At 35.4% G+C, this 27,261-nt stretch overlaps 1 protein-coding gene across 1 annotated transcript in view; it reads left to right on the forward strand.

Annotated features, from left to right (window-relative positions):
- The first annotated feature begins 15,443 nt into the window (after positions 1-15,443).
- LOC137396175 (uncharacterized) overlaps positions 15,444-27,261 on the forward strand; it is a 114,265-nt gene continuing 102,447 nt past the window's right edge. Inside the window, exon 1 of the mRNA XM_068082324.1 lies at positions 15,444-15,570. Within this exon, the coding sequence (XP_067938425.1) occupies positions 15,548-15,570 (23 nt within the window). The 5' untranslated portion in view covers positions 15,444-15,547. The remainder of the gene's footprint in view (positions 15,571-27,261) is intronic.

Raw genomic sequence — 27,261 nt, forward strand, 5'->3', positions numbered from 1 at the left:
TCTAAGTGTATATATGATGTAAACTGAACTGAAACATTTTTAAACCTTATGGCTAACACATTGACAAGTTCAATCCCCTGCATTTCTATTGATCAGACTTCGGTTTGTCTGTGTTTATTTTTCAGATGATTATTGTGAAACTAAATCAATCGGAAAAGTGTGTCGTTTCACTTTGTCTTTAAAGTTTTACCTTAAAGACAAAGGGAAACTTTGTCTTTATCATTATCATTTAAAATTATCATTGCTTTAAAGTTACTTGCAACAAAATTCACATTACAGTTATTTTATATGAAAAGGTTTACCATGTCTTACTCTGTTGTGTTGTAGGTGCAAAATATGTGGAAATTTGATTACAAGCTCTTAAAAGCTAAAAAACGAACAGTTAATCGCAGCCACACGAGACCGCTGTAGTTTGGATTCTCTTTCCAAAACGGCTCAAATGCGACGTAGCTGTGGTAGATGGTTTCTGTTTACACTTTCATGCAACCTCATTTGTCAAAATATTTTTCACAAATATACTTCACACATTCAATAAAACCATGTCTATTGTTCTTACGCATCTGTTTTATCATCATTGTAATGCTGTCACTTTTAGCAGTGATATCTTATAACTTACAGTAAAAATTCGTTTAATTTTTCAGCCTTAGCTTGAGGGAGTACATATCATTGTCTGATAATCATGACGAGCCTGTTGGTCATTTGCGATAATTGAAAAGTGCTGCAAAAATTATCTGCGAAGTATTGGGTCGCATGATCAGATTACGACTTGCCGATTAGACCAAACCGAAACAAAACTGTAAAGTTGCGAGCATCTATATTTGATACGGGGTCTTCAGTAAAACCCGAAGTGTTTGTCATAAACTAGTGCTACGATAAGTTTTATATTGAGCTTTTTATTCGTCTTTCAATTCACAGGAGAAAATAACGTGACAAGACCATAAATAAATTTCATGACTACGTCAGAGAAATAAAGAGATTCCAATCTACGACGGCTTCTCGTTTTTGAGCTTTTAAGAGCTTGTAATCACATTTCCACATATTTGGCACCTACAACACAACAGAGTAAGACATGGTGAATCTTTTGATACCAAATAACTGTAATGTGAATTTTGTTGCAAGTCAACCTTTAAAGTCACCTTTAAAGCAATGATAACTATCCTAGGGTTTAGATTTATGTAAAGGGCATTGTCAGGATTGATTATTTCCACAAACTATCATCACTTTAAGCTTGTTATCACAACTCGCAGAGAATACGAAACTGACCTTTAGTGACTTCATTGGATTGGTCACTGCATTTGGTAATTTGGAAAATATCTCTACCAGTTTATACCTATTACATGCACTTAACCTGCAAAGATATTATGGCCTGCATTGCAATTTGTTGTAGCTTTTAAGTGTCTTATTTCATTTTAAATTTGAAGACATTTTGTTTTATTATTATAGTTTGTAAACTTGCACTCATTGATATGTTTGCTACAGTTTGCAGATAAAACTGGGTTTTTATGTGTATGTGTAATAAAACAGGAGTTACGAGTGTCGATCTATTGTAAGCTGAATTCAGAGTATAGCAATCAACTATCAAATAGTATGCTATAAATCCACAAAATTTATAAGTTTTATAGAGATAATAATCCATCAAATCCACAAATATATATTCAAGAACAAGTGACATAAACAAATCATAACTACCATGAAACCTCTAAACATCTAATCTCTCTACATCTGTGCCTCTGCACCATCAAGCTCACATTTCTCTCTACGTAAAGTAACAGTAATTAACTCTCCCCTCACTATACATCTGTACCTATGCATCACCAAGCCTACAATTCTCTCTAGCGTAAATAAACAGTAATTAACTCTCCTCACTCTACATCTGTGCCTCTGCATCACCAAGCTCACATTTCTCTAAAAGGCAAAGTAACAGTAATTATTTCACTCTCGCTGTACATCTGTGTCTATGCATCACCAATGCTATATTTTTATCTAAGGTAATGTAACAGTAATTATCTCCTCTTACTATACATCTGTACCTATACATCAACAAGGCTACAATTCTCTCTAGCGTAAATAAACGGTAATTAACTATCCTTACTCTACATCTGTGCCTATGCAACACTAAGGCTACATTTCTCTTCAAGGTAAAGTAGTAGTAAAAACTCATTGATTATGATTCAGTTAGCTTATATATATACTGATGAAGAAGAAGGTTGCAGTTCACTAGAAGAGAGTGCTCAATATTAAAATAGAGCATTTATATAAACTATATTAAGAACTGAAAACTTTTAAAACATTTTACAACTTAAAGTTTCATGGTTGCTACCATTCATCAGGTAAAATTAAAATGATTTGAAGCTCATATGACTGTACGTAAAAACACATCGAGTAGCTTAACGATAAAGGCCAGCTACATATATGGTAATACAACAATTTAATTGGTTCATGTCACAGCATTGCAAATTAAGTGCTTATTTGAATGTCTGCACTTTGACACAAGCTCGTTTCTTGAGTTTAAGCTTGCAAGCTCAGGTTTGTATAAAATGAAGTATTTCTCCCAAATACACAAATTACAGCGTTTACTGGTCTTATTGTAACTACTCGCTTTTTTCAACACTCATTCAATAGTGGAGAGTATTGAAAAAAGCGATGTGCCAGGCTAATAGCAAGCAACTTTAACTACTTCTCAATGTTTATATGACAAAACACTTTTCTCATGATATGTAGTTTAAAAGTTAGAATGGCAAATGTTGTTATATGTTAAATACAAATCAATTTTCTGTCCAAAGACTTTTTTTATTACCCGCGCAATGCCGGATAATACAGCTAGCACTAAAGCCATTGTAGGTACCTATAGTTATTAAGGTTAACATAGTCTTTTGGTGTTATTTATAATGATGATGATTTTTACCAGAAGGTAATTGCATTAGATAATGACCATGGGTTTCTATACCATTCTATATACGTCAATAGCCTACGATATTTTCACATGCCAACACTGAAATGAACCGAAATCATATAATTGTATAACAAATAATTTTTGATTGTAATCATAGCGGAGTAGACTATATTTAGCCATTACTTTCTAAGGATTTCATATTTACAATTAAACACCTTTACATTCATATTTTCCTTCCAATTTATTTCAACGAAACACTTCTTTCAAGTTATGAAAATCTAAACTTACAGTTGTTTAAAAACCTTTACAGTTGTTTTATTCATTTTTAATTTAGTTGTTCTGCACAAAACCTTTTCTTCATGATATAAAGTTTAAAAGTTACAGTTGTTTGACAAAGTTTGAGAACCTTTACAGACAATTACAGCCGTTTTTATTTTCCCTCTTAATTTATTTTAATTACACAAAAACACTTATCTCCTTATATGTAGTTTGAAAGTTATAATGGCAAATGTTGTTGTATGTTAAATACAAATCAATTGTCTGTCCAAAGAATTTTTATTACTCGGACAGTGCCGGGTAGCACAGCTAGTCTTTTTATATAATTCACCTCTGTATGTGTAGCTGCGCTTAGTTAGAAGTAGAACTTGGCACGGTTGTTTGTTTGTTTTACTGATGACTGTGCTGTTGTAGCTCATTGCACTGGGTGGGCGGGCTGCTCTGATCCGGTTTTGTGTTTTGATGAACTGGTGGGTGACCGTCCTATCCGGATGTTCTTTTTGTTGATGTCACAGCACAAATGCTGTCAGCACAAAGAAATGTATGATGTCACGAATTGCATTAGCCGAAAATTGTTGATTTTCAAGTATTTTAAGTAACAAAAGATGAATCAACTTTCCTGTTGCTTACCAATTGCAAAAGTATTTAGGTGCTACAATTTCTAATTTTATACCTGTTTACAAGATGCCATAGTATATAAGCAGGCAGACTTTCACAAGTGGACAGTAGCGCTTTGAGAATTCTCTCTCACCTACATATTATTTTTCTGAAGTATTACAGTCATATCACATGTATTAGGAATTATTCTGAAGATCAAACTAATCACAGTATTAAACCAGTCAGATCTGTTATGGAGAGAGCACAAGGTATGTTGTGTTTTTATTGCTACATTTAGTTTTGTATTTACATTGTTTTGTATTGTATTTAATCAAGGCTTTGAATTCCACAAGGTTGGCAACCTATTACTGCCTTTTTTGGCTGTATTAGCAATCATCTGAAATGTCACATAGGATGAACAATATGCTGACATTGAAGAATTAGTAGTGTTGAACTGCTGCCTGGCTTATTTTATCATGCTTGTATTTTTACTTATATTCACTTGTAGTTTTACTTGCTTGCGCTTATGTTTTAAAGAAATCAACTGATGTGAAACTCAATGCATATATAGTATTGTATAAACTGCATTTTACCATTTTGTAGTTTTTACGGTGTGAACTACGTCAATAAAGTTCATATCAGTCATAAACCACTCTTCCTTATAACGGATCGTGATTACAGTATGTGTTCTACATAAAAAGTTAGTCTCATGTGTTTTCCTCTAGTATTCTTTAAGAAGCTATTAGGTTTCTGTGCTAAGGAACAATTCATACAAACTACTGTCTCTTAATAAAAAAATTGTTATTCCAACGTACGGAAGCAGGTCTTGATTTAATTTAACTTTAAATTTATTTATTAATAGATGTATTCACAATAGATAATGTTTAACAACCTAAAAATATTCACTCTGTTATGTGGGTGTCGATATCGATGTATATGGTCACTTAGCATTGAAATAAATATCATTTATAGACTACTTTCAGTTAGCTATAAAGATGAGCAGCTTTATCAGTGAAGAATTACAGATTAATGAAAAAGGTATTTGTAAATTCACTGGTTCCTCACTCCTTACTTAAACATGCAAGCCCTCCATTGGTTAATAAAAATTGCATTCGCAAGAATACATAATGGTACTGGCTTAAACCTTTGTCAACCTCTCAAGAGGAAATAAACATGTTGACATTTTTTATAATACTGTAACAGTGTGAGTTGAACCTTTGTATAATAATAGCTCTTTTCATTCTCAAACACCTTATCAGTTTATCACAATTCTTTTTTCAGACGGTTTCATATTAAACTCCTGACCGAGTATCAAGGTCTTGTCTCCGTATTCATGTGAGACTAAACCTTTTGCACTGAATAGGTGTTTATTTTGATATCGTTGAGGAACTGGCAGACTGAAGTAAAAGGAATCAATCATTACGTGTAATAAATGTTAAGAAATAATGATGCCTTCTATTGATGTCTAAAAGTTCATTCACCTCTGATCACATTTCATTTCAAGTCAGTTCAATAGAGGGATGTGGTTGTTGCTATTTTAGTCTCACAAGTATTACTTTTGTCTATGAACATTGCATAACAAATATATTAAGACGTCAAACAACACCTTGTCTAATGTTTCCAGTGATAACAGCTGTACCAAAATATATATTTATAGTATGTATGTACACAGAGAAGTTTGGAACTCACTGCATCTGACTGTGCAAGTTGCCTTTATTTAGGTAAATAATATATTTTGATGAATTGTGTGTTTTAACTAGCTGACTCCATATACCCTAGGACACTTATGTATTCGCCTCATCTAACTTTCGCGTTTTCACGGAGTCATCCTTTCACGAGAATTTCATGTGCAAAACTAAACTATCATAACGAACTAGCGAAAACGGGAAATTAAATAGCTTTGTTTATTGATAGTCAGGCCTGTATTCACTGGTTGCAAGTTGGGGCGGCTAATGTTAGGTGACTAGTTATGAACAGGGGTGTGGAGGGGCGGTGTAAGCCCCCAACAGGTTTCTCTCATGTAGGGCCTCAGCCGGGCCTCTCATGTAAAGTTTTAAAAAATTTAATCGGAAAGTATCAACATTTTTGTATTTTTTGAGATTTGTTTTGTTTTAGGAGATATGACTGACGAGATGTTTTTAAATTAAAATAGGCAAAACTTGACCGCAGTTAAAACGCTCAGAAAAAAGACAACTTTTTTCTTTTGAGCATTTTAACAAAGATCAATTTTGCGGATTTTATTAGTTCATTCGGAGGTTTTTACGCTTTTGATTGAACATGGCTAAGCGAGTGTTTGATAAAACTTGATATTTTGCAAACCTTTATAAAAGTCGTTAACAAGAATATTTTGCCGCTGATGATGATAATAATGATGCCTAAGAACTATTAGAAGTTGATGTTTGTCTCTATGGCTTAGAATGAAGTGATATTCTACAGCGATAAAAACCATGTCTATGGCCATTGGGCAAATAACTTTTCGAATAAATGATGTTGAGGTCGAGTTATATGAAGCAATTTATCATTGCGTTGGAACTGACCAAACAAATCCGTTCAAATTAACCTTGTGTTTGAGATGAAATGTTACATTTTATTCGAGGGCGAGTTGTCCAAGTTTGACTGTACTTAGCCGTGAAAAATTCCCAAAAAGTTGGGGCGGCTCAGCCGGCTCAGGGAATACGGGCCTGTAATGATAGTCCAAGAAACAAATGGCAGCAAGCGATCAATTTGCATTATCGACCTTGCCCACACCACTCTACCTGCAGTTCACAATTACAAACTAGTCCAAATTGAAATTTTTTTTATCGGTGAACTGGACCTGAGTAATCTAATGTTTGTTCCACTGCATTTATTTTCACATCACTATATTTTCGCACTCATCAGAGCTGCGAAATTAAGTTGCTGCAAAATTTTACTCTGTATGCTACTCATGAAACTAAATATTAGCGAAATATAAGTGTCCTAGGGTATTATCAAAATATAATAAATTGAATAGCACACATTGACATATATATCAGCACAGCTGATCACATATCTTAATTACAGTTCAGTTTATTGATATTATTACCACAAAGCAATAAGTATAAATAATAGGGAGAAGGGTTTTACTTAAAATCATTGTTCCTAATAAAACTTGCATATTCTGTTATGTTTATGTAGATTTATGATTAAGACTTTTTGCTATTCTGACTGGCTTTGATGCCTCTGATGACGAATACCAGTTGTCCTGAGCAAACACACATCTTGTTTTCCGTAACCATGTGTTGCAGACATACACTATTAAACTGTCTGTTATCAAACTTCTTTATCATAAATTTATATTTTATACCATATGGCAGAGATTATGAAGGAGCTTTTGAGCTCTTCCCATTTCATGTCACCAATTGGATGATTTGCTGGCATCTCATGTAATACTGATAATTTATATTCAGTGTGTTTTTATGAAAAGTCCATAAGATTGTTGAAAGATTGGTTACTCATCAGCCGGTGTGTCTTGTATAGAAACGTTGTATCGTATTAATTGTTAAAATGATTCAAGTCCATGCAATACTTTAATAGTGGTACGAAAGCAACAAACAAGCATTGAGATTTTATTCTGACCTTCATTAGCTGCGCTGTTGACAGCTGTATAAATATGTGATCGGCAGAAATTATATTTTGAAATAACACAGTAAGAGAGGAGAGCTTGAAGTTTTTCAAGATAAATCAAATGTTAAAATTAAATATTTCACAAAGGTCTATCAACACACAATGTTTCATCAAATAATCTTTTAAAAAACACGTTATACAAACTATAAAATATTTGGATGTACCACTTTAATACCTGGGTATGAGATGAAACATTTTATATGATGGTTGATTTTAGTTATTTCTACTGAGTGTATTTTCCTATAAAGATTTTAATGAATTTGTAGTTTGTTTAATCCATACAACTTATATTACTAGTGGCAGCTTATACAAAGCAGGTAAAGACTGGCCACACATGGTATTATGGTAGTTGGCTGCCCTCAAATTAAGTCAAAACAAAAAAACAAAACTACCGTATCAAGAACTTGTTTCACAACACAGTATAGCACCTATTGCTTTGCATCTATTCTAAACAAAGAAATAGTTAAGTCAAGTGTAAAAATTAAATTTTAAGCATTTTGAAAGTAAAATTGAGCAGCACAAAGCTACCTACTCTCTGCTGTCAATTTATTCTGAATCATTGTATATAATCTAAACGAAACAAATAATTATGCAAGAATGAAATGGTTCTCCTTTGTGAGAGATCTGCAGATATGCGCAGAATAAGATGAATAAATGATGGTAAAACTTGACTGAGCTCCCACGGAGCTACAGGTGCAAATAGAAGTTTATAGATGCCACACAGAGACTTGAAATGGACTTATAAATGGAGATGTGATAGCCCATGTCATGCTTCGCTTACCCAGGTTATGTATTTGAGCAGGGAAACACAACTCTTGTACAATGGGTAACCAATGATAATTCCTCCAACCTAAACTGGTGGGCCTACAGCACAGCAGAAACTGTAGCTGAATATCACCTGAGTATCAAATCACTCTTATTATAATGTGTGGGACTGAGTTTGTAGTTACTAAGCTGGACTCTGGATAATAAAAACTCATAGTATACTTGATAACTCTGTTAAAACGCTGTCCACGCTCAATGGTAACTCCTGTAAAGGCCACCCATAATGTCTGCGACTAAACACGTTATTTCATTTGGTCTGAACAATCAAACCAGCCCATAATCACAATTAAAAAGTTTAAAATATGTAGATAGTTTAATACATAAATACATTGTAAAAGCCTGAACCATTTATAGAGATAGCCAACAAAAACAACAATCATATCTTCATAATATCCTAATATTTTACTGTCACCAAGTTGTGTATGTCTATTGTATATAGACATTAAACATAAACATAGACACTGAGAAAAGGTAAACACTATCATATTTATAAACACTGTATTTTGGATCTCTGCGTTCACAAAGAAAACTAGCCTGTGCCACGTGCTTTTGAAAGTCAGCTGTTCCAAAAGTAGCTCTTTTCTACTTTAGCATAAGTCAGACAACTCTCAGGTAAAATTAAATATATTGCCAGTAGATCTTGCAATATATACACAATTAGGAGACAGTACCTGACATAAACATACGCATAGCCATGGGACCATTAGGTGAAATAAGATCTACACGTCAAATGTGGTCTATCTAAATACTGGCAACAACAACGCAAGTCGGTTTTAAAAAACACGCTATTGAGAACAGCTAAGATCTTGAGGTCTAAGATCAAACTCAAAGGCAACTGGCTGAAGACTCGAGTTGGAGTAGATACTATCGCAAACCTGGGTTAACAGGGTCAAAAAAAAACAACTTTATTTAACATTTACTATAGAATAGAAGATATATAACCATATATTTTATATATGTATCAGATACATAAATAAAGACAACTTATACAGTCAGATGCAGTAAGCTCAACAAAACCTCTCTCTGCAAACATACTATAATTAAATTTTTTGGTACAGCTGCTATCAACGGATAAAATCAGACAAAATATTATTCGACTTTTTAATATATTTGTTATGCAATGCTTATAAGTATATGCATTACTTGTGAGACTAAAATGGCAACAAACACAGTCATCTATAAAATTGATTTGAAATCAAAAATGGTCCGGGGTGAATGAACTTTCAGACATCAATAGACAATATCGTTCTCTTTATACTTGTTACATGTCATTGTCAATCCATTGTAATTCGGTCTGCCAGTTCCTCAACGATAACAAGGTAAACACCTATTCAGTGCAAAAGGTTTCGTCTCACATGAATACAAAGACAAGACCTTGATACTCGGTCAGGAGTTTAACATGAAACTGTCTGAATGAAGACTTGTGATAAACTGATAAAATATTTGAGAATGAAAAGAGCTATTTTTATACAAAGGCTCAACTCACACTGTTATAGTATTATAAAGATGTCAACATGTTTATTTCCTCTTGAGAGGTTGCCAAGGAAAGGAGGGAGAGTTTTCATATCGTGCAAAAGAATAACAACTTGGAGACTATAAAAGGGCGGTGATGAGAACAATGATCATTCACAAGCTCGAGAACTCGATAAAATGGCAGAGAAATCCGACATAATTAAGGTTGTATGTTATACATGTATACAATATGAGCTTTACTGATAAATAATAATTGGTGTAATTCTTTCATCATAATTCTAATTAAATTTTGTATGTCAATATTTAATATTGATAGATAAATTATTCTGTTTGAAAGTACTGACATATTTTATATATAATAGTAAAGTTGATTGCAGTTATTAACATATTTTAGTAATACATGGTATTTTAATGTTTTTAGTTGTAGCATATTACTGCCATATTAGTTTCTAGTAAATTTAGTAAAAAGATTTTTATAATAGTAAAGCTTTTTATTGTTAAAATAAAGCAGATTATATTATATTTCACCATACTATAAGGAAACACGTAATATTTTACTCTGTCTAACATGTATGTTATTGTTTAATAATACTATTGTTCATTATCTTTTGCATATTATGATAAATTGTGATATAATTTATGGTAAGCTACGTTAATATAATACAAAGCATTATATAGCTATATGAGATTGGTGCAGCCATAAATATTTATGGATTATATTTCATGCACACATGTTAGTACATAATATAATAGAAATATTATAGTGATTATAATTATATTAAATTTCCAAATTATAAATATTTCTGCATTTTGTGAAATGTTTTCTCAAAATCTCCATCAATTAATCATCACTTTATATTTAAAAGGTTTTATGAATGCCAACTTTATTTATTAACGAAATATTTACAATAATATCAACAATGATAAGAAAGTATCATCTTAACTTTAATAGGAAAAAATTGTTTATTCTGGTGGTCACATAGTAAGATATTATCATGTTTTAGATATCCATTTTTATAAGAAGTGTTTAATATCTTTGAAGATTATGTTTGTCAAATTGTATTTATTAGCTATCCTATTTTTAGATGGGTGAAAGTGAAATGCGCGGATCAAAGCTGATTGGAATTTCCATGCTACTTTTGTCTATTCTACTGATTGGATCTGTCACAGCTATAATCATCCTCTCTATTGGTCAGGGAGCTCAGCCTTGCACCCCTAATGAATCTAAGTCTGATTCTATAGACGTAAAGGCTACAATTACTGTCAAGACTGATGACAAGGAGGTAAAGTGATGCTACTTTGATATACTAGTGACAGTTACTAATAAGACTCATTGAAAGCACTCAAATTTCTCTAGTTTAATCAGCAGAGCTTTAGTAGTTATAACAGAATTAGTCTTTCTAGATTTACGAAGAGAGAGTTTAAAAGAACATTTTATATTGTAAGCTCAAAATGGTATCAGACACAAAAATATTTCCCAAAAAGCTGTTTGTAACTATTGCCTTAAAATTTATTGCCACTTCACAGAGTAAAGAGAAAGCTGAATACAGCAAGGAGAGTCACATCGCGTATCTGTATGGAACTAATGGATCTTTCGACATGGATGACTTGCGCAAGGTGAAAAATATTTTAGCAAATGCTGTGATAGGCAAAGGTGGGAGTTGTCTCATCCATATCAGTATCGACCACATTTTAACCTGCTTATGAGTGTCGCAATACACTGGTGACAAGCTAAACAATATCATAACATTGTTTATATAGCAACTAATAAGTGGTCTAATTATAGGGAATCCATCTGACAAGAAACAGCAGAGATGGTATCTGTTACCTCATTCCTGTTGGAGCCAACCAAGCCAAGGCTGACCAAATGGAGGGTTTCTTCGACAAGTGGGACCAAAAGGAAATAGCTGTGAGAGGAGAACAAGTTCAGATGCAGGTGTTAGAAGGCAAACTCACTGATACCAGTTTCCTCACACAGAAAGTTCATGATGAGTGTACTAATGGATTCAAATGGATGGCTGTAATTGGAGCAGGTGAGAGCCTTTGATGTTCATAGCAAGTGCTGCCACAGCGAAAGCTGTTCAACAGATTATCTATTAAATTCCATTGAGTTTAGTTAAGTTAGAAGTAATATTACTATTGATTACAGTGGACCCTCAAAATATGTTTTTATTTCGTTCTAGTATTGACATCGTTAGGCGAAAATGTGGAAGAAACGTTGTTTTATGTTACAAGAACCTTTAATATACCAACTCTTGCATGGTTCAGTGCCCTAACACAGCTCACAGATGCAAGCTTGAGACTTGTTACTTACTGTTTCATCATTGATGTCTCTATACTCTCAACTGAAGTTTCTTTTATACATTTAACAGAGGATGAGGATAGCGTTGCTAAGAGAAGCGCTGAACTGAGCAGACAGAAGAGAGAAGCCGACTGCCATATCGATAGAGTCTTATACTTCTGTACTATTGATGGAATACAATACATCTGCTACCAGGACTACCTACATTGCTATTTCTACTAAGTGACAAACAGACTGTGTGAATACCTGAACACTCACTTAACTTTATATATTCACTCAACGCTATACTATCAGAGCTAGCAGTACTTTTTACTTTTGTATTTTTTCTGGACTCTGCAACTTTATTTTCCTCTCTCTAATTCATGTGAAGAAGATGTTTTTATTACTCAGAAGATCTTGTGTGTTGTGAAAATAAAATTATCAAATAATAAACCAAACAATGGTGCATCCCTGCTGTATAAAAAGTTTAGCACTCGGGTTTTAGAATAATCTAGGACCTCAGTAAACAAACAATAAACCTTTGATATAATGCATTGCTGTGTCTCACAAGTATTTCATGGAGTAAATGTTCTCATAAAAAAAACAGTACATCAACGTCACTGATTTGAAAATGTTTTATGTGGTAAAATAGATATTATTGCATAAAATATATCAACATTCCAGACCCACATCAACTCTGTTATATTAGAAAAGAATTATCACATCAGCTTTGCATTTATTATGTTTAATTTTGGGTCCAAGTCTATGATGTAAACTGACCTGAAATATTTTTAAACCTTATGGCTAACACATTGACAAGTTTAACTCACCTGCATTTCTATTGATCAGATTCTCTTTAAAGAGTGATTGGCTGATTATTTATAATAGTCTTTGATTATTGGTCAGGCTAAAACTTATCATTCACTTGTCACTTGCTCACTCTGTCTTTGAAGTTTTACTTTAAAGACATTGTGAAACTTTTCCTTTGTGATAATTTTCCTAGGGTTTAGATTTATGTAATATGCATTGTAAGGATTGTCAGGTCATGTTGTTTCCACAAACTACCGTCACTTTCACGGTTGACGTGCAACAAAATTCACATTAAAGTTATTTGGTATCATAAAATTCACCATGTCTTTCTCTGCTGTGTTGTAGGTGCAAAATATGTGGAAATGTGATTACAAGCTTTTAAAAGCTCAAAAACGAACAGTTAATCTCAGTCATCACAAATACGCTATAGTTTGGAATCTCTTTATTTCTATGACATGCTCAAACATTTTGGTTATTGTTTTGACACGTGATGTTATCGAAGGTCAATAAAAAGCTCAATATAAAACGGCTGTAGCACTAGTTGATGACAAACACTTCGAGTTTTACCGAAAAACCCCGTATCAAATATAGACGCTTGCTACTTTACAGTTTCGTTTCAGCCTGATCTAATCATCTAGTCTTAATCTGACCATGTGACTCATACTTCCTCTCAAATGGCGCGAACAATTTCTGCAAAATTTGTTCGACTATCACAGGTGACCAACAGGCTTTTCATGTTTATCAGAGAATGATATGCGCTTCTTCGAACTAATGTTAAAAAGTTAAACAAATTTGTACGGTAGGTTTGGAGATATCAGTGCTCAAAGTGACAGCATTACAATGGTGATGAAATAGACAATAGGACAAATAAGGACAATAGGCATGATTTTATTGAATGCATGAAGTATATTTGCGAAAATATTGCGACGAATGAGGTCGTATGAACTTGTAAACAGAAGCCATCATGTTAAACTATGTCCCATTTGAGCTGTTTTGGAAAGAGATTCCAATCTACAGAGTATTCGCGAGGGCTGCGATTAGCTGTTCGTTCTTTTGCTTTTAAGAGCTTGTAATCACATTTCCACGTTTTTTGCACCTACAACACAACAGAGTAAGACATGGTGAATTTTTTGATACCAAATAACTGTAATGTGAATTTTGTTGCAAGTCAACCTTTAAGCTTTTTATCACTACCTGCAGAGAATACTAAGCTGACCTTTAGTGACCTCTGTAAGTGATTTGTTTTGGAATTTTCTCAGCAGCACTCTGCCAAATGTCAGCTTATAGTGTTGAAAGAACTCTATCGAGAAAAACAAGAAGTTATTTTTTAAAAAGCAAGTATGTCTTAAAAAATATCGCAAATGTTTTACAATGATTCATGTATTGCTTACTTCTGTCGCACATATAAGGAGTTGTAACACCTATCATGTCAGGGAAGGAAAATCGACACTTTAAAAGCAGTCTTGAAGTTTGGGTAAACCGTTCAATGAAGATTGACCTAATTTTCAAATGTACTATTAACTAATATATACCCATCATCAGTCAGAGCCGCTATATGACTTCACATATCAACTGTAAATTTTGAGTCATGTAGTTTAAATAAAGTAGCTATAAACATAGCAGTTAGAGTTTTCAACTTATAGATGGAGGAACGTTACCTTTTAGAATGATAAGCAATGTTTGCTAGATACAAAATAATGCTAGAAATTAATCTGTTTATGAGATTGTTACTTTAGCACCACTCAGTGATCATAATATAAACCATCAAGTGTAGGTTTATAGTAGCAAATGTTAACTTGTGTGCTCATTCTCATGAAGTTTCTTCACTGTCAGGGTTCCTTTGATATCACACTGAGTAATTTCTACTTTGGACCAAGTTCAAGGCCAGTATAAGGGAATAAGGTGACTGCCTTGCAGCAAAGTACCTCTAGTGACATATTATGTCATTGATAAACAGGTTGTTTCTACTGTTGAAATATCTCTGAATAGATGTTCACAGCAACAGCTTTTTAGTTCCACTTGTCATACCAAGATAGATCCAGTTCACAGAAATTGTGCCCATATTTGTCGGCAGCAAAAGGCTTAGTTTAGTTCATATAGTACTAAGGTTGGATATGATCAAGGTCCGGAAGTCCTTCATGGAAAATCTCTGTGAGAGATTGAAAACTGTCCTCTTCATTAACGTACAATGAAAGGTCATAGCATGTAATATCCAGTAATGAGCCATCCACTAGAGCAATGTTACGCAATATCTTTCATGAATCTTAGCCTACAGTCCTAATGTTATAGCTTTAGCTAAATCATTTGCAAATCAAATGCTGACGAGCTGTCTTTTGTTATTGCGTTGTCTGTGAAAGTTCTTATTGTCTTTGCTATGAGTGATAGTGGCAGCGTGCTGCTTGGGGAATAGAGAGATGACAGCCGCCGCCTGTCAGGCATAGTTAGCCGCTATGTGAGCAGCTCTATTGTCACTGACCACAATTAGCGGTGCGTTTACTTTGTGCAGCTATAGGGGTCTCATTCTCATCATTCGTCGAGTGTTACGCTGACTACTCTTGATGGTGCGGCATCTCACTGCAGCCTTAGTATACAAGTAGCCCACTCATAGCTGCACACGACTTGGGAGAACTTGCTGTAGTAAAGAAGGAGCTGCAAGTCGCCGTAAAGGCAGTCGGATCAGATATATTACAGAATTCAGAGTCCTGTTGTCTTTCTGCTGCCAACTCACGGCGAGTTCAACAAGCACTATGTCAGACACACAGGAACTACGGTAGGAATTACTCTTTTGCCGAAAATATAATCTGATGTTATGTTGTCATGTCGGTGTGTCTAGAGGTCAATGCAGTTTATTTTACTAGTTAGCATAGAAATTAGTGTTTCCGTGAGTTACTTTTTCTCTGTTAGCAATCAGAGAGATCAATTTTCCCTTGAGTTACTTTCGCCTTCTTAACAATCTGAGAGATGAATGTGCTTCACAGTTACTCTTGCCCTGTTAATCATCGGAGAGATCAATGTGCTCCAGGATTACTCTCGTTATGTTAACACGTTTAGAGATCAGTTATCTTCTGAACATAAACAACATAGAGCATTCCTCTAGTAGAATGATTTGACCAAGAATATAGAGCTGTAACATTTGTCTATTGATCAGAGGCACATCGTACATCCTGTCTTATTTAGTTGGCTCTGTCACATCTCATGTAAGAGTTGGTGAGCATCAAAGTAGTAACTGTAGAGGTCAAACTGGAGCCATGTCAAGGTCAGCAAAAAGGCATCCAGAATGTTAAAAGTATTTCTGTTGCATTCTGATCTTTAGCCATATGACTTATAGAAGTAATTTATTTTCAACTTCTAATCGGCATATAAATTAAAATACTGTAGCTACGTTTCGACAACGTTTTAGATAAAAAATTCAGCAATGACTTTCTTCCATGGAGAACCTTCCATGAGCAACCCTAAATTGCTCTTTATAACTTGGCATGTTTAAAGCTGGTGTGTTTTCCTTGGCACTGGAATCAGACATGTCCAAATGAGATCACAGACATTGTATGGTCAGCATTTATGCTTTTTAAAACATGCACAGGCTCTGCATGCAGTAAGCTAAGCAGACATCGTATGTAATCTCCGAGGGAGTACTCACACATGCAATATTTGCTTAAATTCTAACAGTATAGTTGTCTCCTCTTATTTATATCGATCTTTCCTAAATGACGTCAGGCCATGGCAACACTTTCAAACTTTTTATTGTATTATATAGCCTACACCGCTTGTTAAATATATTTATACCTCGAGACAGCTGTTAAATGTAGCCGGAGTCAGTCACTCTTGCTAGCTAATAAGCTTAGAGGTTAATGTTCTCAAAAATGGCTGTTATCAGGTTAATGAATTTAGTAATAGGTATAGGGTAACTTGATTTTATTCCAGGTGTTTGAAGGCGTTAAGTGGTGATGCTTTGTGATTCCCAAAGACGGTTGGTTTGAGGTTTGTGTAGGTTTGTGTTTGCATAGCTTACTAACCATGAGAAAGAATTAGATGGTTGGTTAGGTCTCTCTCTCTCCCTAAGTACCATGTTCTGTGAGAATCTGCAAAATCATGGTTCTCTTACTCTTCCAATCCCTTGTTCTTTTCAATAATGCTCACTCCAATACCTCTGCTCTTTTTCTGGTAGTTAAGCAGCCATCCATTTGCTTAGGCTTCCCAAGTAGGTCAGCCGTTGTCTGGCCCTGCTCTGTTTTCCATCAGTTCTTCCAGTTACCATCAAGTTCTTTGGAACCTCGTTCTACATTGTGTGCCCAAAAATTTCCAGTTATCTTTTCTTTATGGTTATGATTACGTTTTTTTTCTCTGCTTTTCTGAATATTTCTACATGGTTCGACACCAACCCTAAAAATTTCTCACTAACAAATTTTCAATTCCTCCTAAACTAGCTAAATTTAAATAAGGATGGAATGGGAAGCCATGATTTTATTATCTACAATATTATTTCATCACTATTATTATTTCATCACCATTTTCTCACAGAATCTTTCTTTTGACTGTCTAGCAATATCTAAGATTTTCTGCTATCTCTCCGGTCACTATGCCTCTATACATTGCTGAACCACTCCTCCCCTTTTACATGATTTGGACTTTTAAAGTTTCAATACACATTTCTGTTGTATTCTCAGGTACTAATTTATAGAAGCGTATTAAGTGAACTTCAGAAGACCAATACTAATGACATCTGAATATGTTTATCCCATTCACCTGAACTTTGCAGTTTCTCATGTCTATTGTCCTTAACTAGCCAAGTCAACAGATGTCTTGCCCTAATTCACCTCTCATCAGAGCTATTAATTACCTTATAACAATCTTCATGTAGGTGCTTCCATCTCGCTGTCTTGCGTATTGTATGTGAATCACGCTTGCTACAAGCATTCAAAAGACAAGATCTCCTTTTCATTGCTTCAAAGATATCTTTAGTAGATTTTATTGGAAATTATCGATATTTTTCTATTATTTGCGATTGTTTTTATGGTTTGATGTGATCTGACTGCCAGAATGTTTCAAGATTGAATTTGACCAAACTTAATCGCCGTTAGAATGCTTAGAAGAAACCATGCGCCAAATGATGTCACTAGTTATCATTGCTATAGTTGATATCGGCTATTGTGTTCAAGTGGCAGCATTACAGATGTCTATTCTCTCGGGTTTCTTTGTAATTATAAACATAATAATCGTGTTTTCACTTGATCCGAGCGTTTTAATCCCGATCAAGTTTTATCAATGTTAATCATAAAACTACTAGGCGGACGGATGATCGCAAACATCAAAGATACTCACGAAGGAGAGAAAAATATGGATGCTTTCGGATAAAATCTACTAAAATTTTGTGTTAAGTTCATCTTTAATAGAAGTGGAAGCTATTATTGCTACAAAGAAGTAATTGTAGCCGGCTTCACGTAATGCCATATAAGACTATATGAAACAAAATTTGAAAACACATTTCAAAGGAGTTGTTACTTTTGTTGAAAATACATTCAGGCAGGTTTAAGTATAACAAGAGAAAATTCCATCTAAAAAATATAGCTTGTTCTAAGTGCGGTTTGTCAGCAGAACACTCTCCTTGCTGCCATGTTTGTTTGAACAGGGTGCTGATGAGGCTCGCACTTAAACAATGACTCACTTGTTTTTTTCTCCCATCGTCTTCACATTGCCTCTGCGCCTTTCTCTGCTATCATGACTTATTCCTGCAATACTTGCATACCGTTTTTACACGTCGCTGAAGTTTGAGACATCATTCTCAGCTACATCACCTCTACTGGTGCAAACACCGAGCCACCTTCAGAACTGATTCAGATGTCCACTCTTCTGCTGCCAACCAAGTAACGTCTGACCAGGAGCAGAATGCAAAGCCCTAAAACTCCTGTCTTATATTTTCCTGCCGGCCCTCTATCAGCGTTCTCTGCTTCAGCTAATTTTTTCAGCATCAGGCGTAAGCGTCTGCTCCCTCCGTGATATCACTTTCCTCTGACCTTCATTTTCCAATGAGAAGCAGGAATGGGACCGGTAGCAGCCCTACCCCTTCTCAGCCATTTTCATGACCACCCATACATTTTGAGATCCGTGTTCTAGTCTAGTTCACTATCAACATGCAATGATATTACTTCTTCTTTAAGGTCATTTATATTTAAAAGTTTATAAGGAATAAACTTTTTATGAGTTATTTTTAATTTAACATCATTATAAAAATTTTATATGTATGGCCTCAGTAGAACTCACAACAGGATATAAGGACAAACAAGATATGGCTCATTGAATTTTGCCGATACAGTTTTCATTGAAAGAATCATCGTCATTGGAAAAGCGTATTTAGTAGACCAATTCTTACTAGCTATGCATACTCTGCTGGATTGATAGTCATCAGAGGACCACCTTCAGAGATAGGAAATAAGAGATTAAAATTTCGTAACTTGTTTACAATCGTCTGCAGACAGAGGTTTTATCGTCTGCTTACTGTGTTTTTTAATCTTTAGAAAGGGACCAACTTTTCCACGCTAAAACTTTACTAATTTTCGAATTAAATTCAGCCAATCAATCAGCCAATTATATTTACTATAATAAAAGCTGTGTCTGTCCCTTCGGCTGTCACAAGCCGTGGTTGAAGATTAGAAAATGTATTGCACCATCTATGATTCAAACTCGTGAACATAGATTTCACTACCAGGCACACTATCACCTGTGCCAATCATTTGTCTTACAGGTTTTAGAGTATTTATGCACATATATTTGTTCTCTGTGTCTCTTTGAAACACCCAGTGAGCTCCTAGAGCATACCGGGCTGTCAGGGTACTAATCTACATGTAAAAATAAAAATCTCAATTTTTGTTGGTCTGTCTGTTCAGATGTCTGCCTGTCCCGTTATAGCTATTAAAATCTTGTAATGAAAAGATCGCATGCATCGGGCTGGATTTAAGGTAAGGCCACACGTATCGTGTAATTTCAACTAATCTGGGAAATTCCATTCGTGCGAAATTTCTGACCTGCCACGCGGAGTTTCCCCACCACGGATTCGTACGAAACTAACTTTCAACTAGCCAATCAGAACGCGGTGATAAATTGAAGCCGATTCCGTTTCAATCTTTCTGGATATGCGCCAAAGAAAACGACCTTCAACATTCAACTAACCTTTTCAACCGACCAATCAAACAACGATTCGTAGGAATTTCTGACGTTTCGTCCAAGTCAGGATTCGTTCATCGTGCGCAACCAACTATGGACGAATTCGTCCAAATGTCAATTCGTACGAATCGTTTTGTCCAAATTTTGCCGATTTCGTGAGAACTTTGTCTCTTGTGGCCCTACCTTTAAACTCACGGAGATTATGACTGCAAGTTTCTAACCACGTCTAACCACGACCTTCTAGCTAAGGACTATGTAGCTCAGTGGTTAACCACTGAGCTACATAGTCCTTAGAATTCTATCGTTCTTTTATACCATATACCCTTTTTTCGATTGCACAACCTAAATGACATATTCATTGATACATTGCGCCCACGGGTTACGATGCCCTTGGAATAAAATATTGTTTGCCTAACTATATGAAACACAATGCTTTGTCGTACTCGCCATACTAGGGCGAATTTGTTTTCCGTCATACAATATCAACAATAATTTCTCTAGAAATTAAAATTTGGCGATGGTTGTACTGATTACGATGAAATAACAAAAATGGCGATTTGCTATTTTGTTGATTAGTTCAGCACTATCCAGTATGGTAAAAACGGATTCACAAACAAATAAGTGATAAAATTGTAGTTAAAAGTTCAGTTTACTAGAATACATACTAAAACTTCCTTCAAGTATGTGTTTAGTAAGCTAAATTCATTCAAGTCAGATTCAGTGTTTTTTTACACATCTGTCTCAAAGGTAAGATCTCTCCATGTAGTACAATGTAATGTTATATTATCTTGTAGACCATAACTACAAAATGCACTAAAGTCATTGTAGGTACCTATGGTTACTAAGGGTAACATATTGTTTTGTTACTATTTTTTAATGATGACGATTTTTACCAGGAGGTAATTGCAGTAGATAATTACTATAGGTTTTTATACCACTCTATGTACGTCTACAGTCTACAATATTTTCGCATGCCAACACTGAAATAAACTGAAATCATATAATTGTATACCAAATCATTTTTCATTGTAATCGAAGCAAAACAGACTAGTATATTTAGCCATTACTTGCTAATGATTTCACATTTACAATTAAACACATTTGCATTTTTATTTTTCCTTTTAGTTTATGTCAACAAAACACTTTTCTCGTGATATGACAGTTAGGACGGTAACGATTGTAGATGTTAATAAAAATAAATGTTTCGTCCAAAGATTTTGTTATTAATCGGGCAGTGCTGGGCATTCAGTTAGTCTTCTTCTATATATATTTAAATCTCAATACTCGTCCATCTGTCTGTGCGTCTGTCTGTCCAGCTATTACAATAGAGTTTTAACACTGAAAAATCTCCTGGGAACTGGATTTGAACTCACAACCTCCAGTTCTGCTAACATCCATTTAGCCAATACACTACACTGTCCAACACGCTTCACTATGGAATACATTTGGCACATGCTTGGAATATATGCCAATCTTTTATGGCTTCTAGACTGCAGCTAGATTTATGTTTAAATCTGTACCAGAAGAAAAATGCACGCCCATACGTGAAGAAAAATTGCATAAACTCACATAGCAACAAGACTATTGCAATCAGTATAACTCTGTAGTAGGTACTGCAGCCATTACAGCAAGAATTACACAGAAATAAACAGAGTAAACATAAATTGCATAGTTGACAGAAATAAACAAACATCTTGACTTAAAAGTTAAAATGGTAAACTTTGATGTTGATTAAAAGTAAATTTTCTATACGAAACTTTTTTTATTACTTTTGCATCGCCGAGCATCCAGCTAGTTTTTACTATAATAAGATTCGTGTCTGTCTATCCATCTGCCCGAAGACGTGGTTGGATGTTGAAAAAGAAAACATTGCATCACGCCGGGCTCGAACTCAAACATTCAGCTTAGCAGCCAAGTACACTAATATCTGCCCCACTCAACCATCATGCTGTAGTGCAGATTAACTGTGCAAATACTTATTACAAAGGATGTTTTCTCATGGCACTTGGAACTGTCAGAGCGCCAGTGTGGATAAAAAGATGCGACTGCAATGAAGTGATTAAAGGGCTTTAATTTAATTAAAGTCTTTAGTTTCAACTTTAGTTTAAAATCAACTTTAGTTTAATTAAAGAAATTTCTAAGGCTTGAGTATGTTGAGTACTGCAGGTCATTACAAATGTGAAGTCTTGTCATCATAGTTATACAGCTGACTGCTTACCAGCGATGTTTCTAAGGCTTTAAAAATGACTTGATTCAATTCAATTTTGATCAAAAAATCAGCAATTCAATTCCCAATTCTTTTGTATCATAGGTTGTGTAAGAATTGATTCAATTCACAATTCAATGCAAAACTTCAAAATTCAATTATCAGTTTTTTACCTATTCTAATTTTGATAAATTGATTAAATTCAATTTTCACTTTCTCTATCAATTCTTATCTAAAATTGAATTATGGCAATATATTAAAAAACAATAAACCACAATCACTAACCTATCCACACTCATTAGCTCAGTCCCTTGACTGTTTGTGTAGCAAATACTAACCCTTTTCTCGCTGATTTCATTGCTTGTTCGGATGGAGTTAAGTCAGGCCAACAATTTTTTGCTGACATAAACTTGATATTTTTGTTGTAAAAGCTAAAGTTTATGTTATAAAACTTTAATATTAAACTGTTTAGAATCAGCACAAGATTCCGCATAAGAATTAATGCATTTGACCAACAACAAAAATTTGGTATTTTTTGTAGTTTATTGAAACCAATTGCAAAAGAAATACGCTTTCATCTTTCAAGTTTGATCAAGACGCAAACAGGCACCCTTTAATATACAAATGCGGTCAGAAACATCTTAGGTCGAGTTTCGAAGAACTTTACTAGCAAAAGTACGTTTAGATCGCTGTCTACAATGTTTTTTTTCCATCCTAAACCAAAAATAAAATAAAACTAGAAACCCTATTTTATGCAGCGATTTTTCAGTAAAGAAAAAACTAACTGGTTCGTCTTTGTTTGGCAAAATGATAACCCAATGTCCTGAATTTACAGGGGCAAAATATTCGGGCAGACATGTTAACTTTGTGATTCGTGATCAAAGTTTTTCATAGGTGCTAAGGCTAACCATTATAAAGGCTTTTCGTAGGGAAAAAGTGAAGGCAACAATTCAATGCTCATAAAAACAATGATAGATACAAGCATTACAATGTAAGCATAAAAATAAACATACCTTTCTGGATGACTAGCATGTGTCTAGAAAGGTAGCATTTATTGGGGTGCGTAACAAAATTACCACACCGCAATAAAAATGGTATAAATAAGCTTATTGTCAGTGTGCAGGCAAACCATAGAGCTATAATATATTAGCGGTAGCACATATTATCGACCAATAAAATATTTGCCGTGATATCAAGGTCTGTTAGTAATGTGGGCGGCTGGCAACAATAAACTGCAGTGACATCTTTGCCTCTGCGCACATTAAATAAGAGATTGCGTTACTGAGGATATCACGGTCCATGATAGAATTTCCATCAACGCAGTAATAATTATAGAAGCAGAAATAATAATAGGAAGCGATAGTGCATTTTGACCCAAGTAATTTTACTTATTAAAAAATAGAGAAAAATATTCAAAGAAAATTTTGTCAATTAGTCTAAGGTGACAGCGAAGAGCCGATACATTTCAATTCTTACTGGAGTCAATCGGATTCTACAGTAAGTAAAAGATACCAGAAAATCGGAGCAATTCAATTCATCTGTGAGATAGATGAGCCTTAATACTGGCTCACACTATATTGCCATTAGTCAGCGTTTTCCTTTTAGCGTTCATCGTCGATTATGTGAAACGCGAATCGATGGCATTGACGAAGCAATGCGTACACGTCAGGAAAGTTTGCAGCTGTCAAACTTTCCCGATATTTTGTCGAGCACCGACGATCGCCTTTCAAATGTTAAACATTTCAGCAATATTAATTCGCAGTCGCGGATGGCTTGATTTATTATTTTAATTTATGATAGTTGCTGCTAGACTAGTATTTGATTCCACCACGCAAAAACAAAAAGGTTTTTTCGCGAAAATTTAAAAAGAGAAATGAGAACACTGCGTCACTGAGTATTTACTTATGCAAAAGAGGATGGGTCTGTGTTAGTGTGAACATCGACTATCACCGAAGTATTGTAGCATCAACGACGAGATGCGCGATATAGATTGAACCAGCCTTTAAGACTTACTCGAGCAAGCATATTAATTCAAGTGTCCATCTCTGCTATTTACTATCTGTTGTCAGCAACGAATTATTACAGCGTTATAATTCATGTTATGCTCTTTTGTCTGACACTTTTGGATAACGCAACTTAGTATTCATTACATAAACCAACTTTATCACTTACATAACTATTATAAGAGGTGTGTTGTCACCTTCGTGTAACAGCAATATTCAAAACAAATTGTTGCTATGAGTCACTGATAATAATACGATTTTACTGATAAAAGGTCAAGAGGCTTACATAAGAAGCTTACTAAAACAGCCATGAACTGACATAGTGCTGGAAAAGTTCATAGGTTTTAATCCATTTATTTGCTATTCAATTTAGCAAAATGACAGTTCAAATAACACCAACATTTTAGTCAAACTGCCACAAAAATTGCAGCCTATCTTTTGACAATAAAAGGGTTGAACATGTTTCATTACGAATCTATAATAAAAAATACCACGTTGTCATTGTGTGTCTGTCTGTTTGTTATTCTGTGTGTCTGTCTGTTAGTCCATGTGTCTGTCTGTTAGTCCGTGTGTCAGTCTGTTAGTCTGTGTGTCTGTCTGTTAGTCAGTGTGTCAGGCTGTTAGTCCGTGTGTCTGTCTGTTAGTCCATGTGTCTGTATGTTAGTCAGTGTGTCTGTCTGTTAGTCCGTGTGTCTGTCTGTTAGTCCGTGTATCTGTCTGTTAGTCCGTGTGTCTGTATGTTAGTCTGTGTGTCTGTCTGTTAGTCTGTGTGTCTGCCTATTAGTCTGTGTGTCTGTCTGTTAGTCCATATGTCTGTATGTTAGTCTGTGTGTCTGCCTGTTAGTCTGTGTGTCTGCCTATTAGTCTGTGTGTCTGTCTGTTAGTCCATATGTCTGTCTGTTAGTCCGTGTGTCTGTCTGTTAGTCAGTGTATCTGTCTGTTAGTCCGTGTGTCTGTATGTTAGTCTGTGTGTCTGCCTGTTAGTCTGTGTGTCTGTCTGTTAGTCCATATGTCTGTATGTTAGTCTGTGTGTCTGTCTGCTAGTCTGTGTGTCTGTCTGTTAGTCAGTGTGTCTGTCTGTTAGTCCGTGTGTCTGTCTGTTAGTCCGTGTATCTGTCTGTTAGTCCGTGTGTCTGTATGTTAGTCTGTGTGTCTGCCTGTTAGTCTGTGTGTCTGTCTGTTAGTCCATATGTCTGTATGTTAGTCTGTGTGTCTGTCTGCTAGTCTGTGTGTCTGTCTGTTAGTCCGTGTGTCTGTCTGTTAGTCAGTGTGTCTGTCTGTTAGTCAGTGTGTCTGTCTGTTAGTCCGTGTGTCAGTCTGTTAGTCCGTGTGTCTGTATGTTAGTCTGTGTGTCTGTCTGTTAGTCTGTGTGTCTGCCTATTAGTCCGTGTGTCTGTCTGTAAGTTCGTGTATCTGTCTGTTAGTCCGTGTGTCGGTCTGTTAGTTCATGTGTCTGTCTATTAGTCTATGTGTCTGTCTGTTAGTCAGTGTGTCAGTCTGTTAGTCCGTGTGTCTGTCTGTTAGTCTGTGTATTTGTATGTTAGTCCGTTTGTCTGCCTGTTAGTCTGTGTGTCTGTATTTTAGTCTTTGTGTCTGTCTGTTAGCCTGTGTGTCTGTCTGTTAGTCTGTGTGTCTGTCTGTTAGTCCGTGTGTCTGTCTGTTAGACCTTGGGTCTATATGTTAGTCAGTTTGTCTGTCTGTTAGTCCGTGTGCCTGTCTGTTAGTCCGTGTGTCTGCATGTTAGTCCGTGTGTCTGTCTGTAAGTTCGTGTATCTGTCTGTTAGTCCGTGTGTCGGTCTGTTAGTTCATGTGTCTGGATGTTAGTCTGTGTGTCTGCCTGTTAGTCTGTGTGTCTGCCTATTAGTCTGTGTGTCTGTCTGTTAGTCCATATGTCTGTATGTTAGTCTGTGTGTCTGTCTGCTAGTCCGTGTGTCTGTCTGTTAGTCTGTGTGTCTGTCTGTTAGTCAGTGTGTCTGTCTGTTAGTCCGTGTGTCTGTCTGTTAGTCCGTGTATCTGTCTGTTAGTCCGTGTGTCTGTATGTTAGTCTGTGTGTCTGCCTGTTAGTCTGTGTGTCTGTCTGTTAGTCCATATGTCTGTATGTTAGTCTGTGTGTCTGTCTGCTAGTCTGTGTGTCTGTCTGTTAGTCCGTGTGTCTGTCTGTTAGTCAGTGTGTCTGTCTGTTAGTCCGTGTGTCAGTCTGTTAGTCTGTGTGTCTGTCTGTTAGTCAGTGTGTCAGGCTGTTAGTCTGTGTGTCTGTCTGTTAGTCTGTGTGTCTGTCTGTTAGTCCGTGTGTCTGTCTGTTAGACCTTGGGTCTATATGTTAGTCAGTTTGTCTGTCTGTTAGTCCGTGTGCCTGTCTGTTAGTGCGTGTGTCTGCATGTTAGTCCGTGTGTCTGTCTGTAAGTTCGTGTATCTGTCTGTTAGTCCGTGTGTCGGTCTGTTAGTTCATGTGTCTGTCTATTAGTCTATGTGTCTGTCTGTTAGTCAGTGTGTCAGTCTGTTAGTCCGTGTGTCTGTCTGTTAGTCTGTGTATTTGTATGTTAGTCCGTTTGTCTGCCTGTTAGTCTGTGTGTCTGTATTTTAGTCGTTGTGTCTGTCTGTTAGTCCGTGTGTCTGTCTGTTAGTCCGTGTGTCTGTCTGTTAGTCAGTGTGTCTGTCTGTTAGTTCGTGTAAATGTTATGCATTTCCACATTTTTGGCCACTTCTACACAAACTTATCATAAATATGCTTTGTCCGGTCCGTCAGGCTGCAAAAAATATTTAGTTTCAAAACTCTGTCTGATTCCTGAGAACCAGCTTCTTAATTAATTTGCACCCAGGAGCGAGTTAACTCGTGTCTGAAATTTACCAACTCCTTGCATCGTTATTTTTAAAATAATATTTTTAATTAGTTAGAAAGAAAAATTTCTGGCCAATCAGACAAACTTTAAAATATGCCTCCATGATGTCTCTGGCAAAAGTTATAACCAAATTAGTACACCCATCTCAATATCTACCAAAAGCTGAAATCATCATGCCGACTTGAAATTTTATCGTTCGTGATCATTTTCTTTGAACTCCAGAAGTAAATATACAGATTCAGAAGTGGTAAGAC

Source organism: Watersipora subatra, chromosome 5 (genome assembly GCF_963576615.1).
Source record: "Watersipora subatra chromosome 5, tzWatSuba1.1, whole genome shotgun sequence".
NCBI lineage: Eukaryota > Metazoa > Bryozoa > Gymnolaemata > Cheilostomatida > Watersiporidae > Watersipora > Watersipora subatra.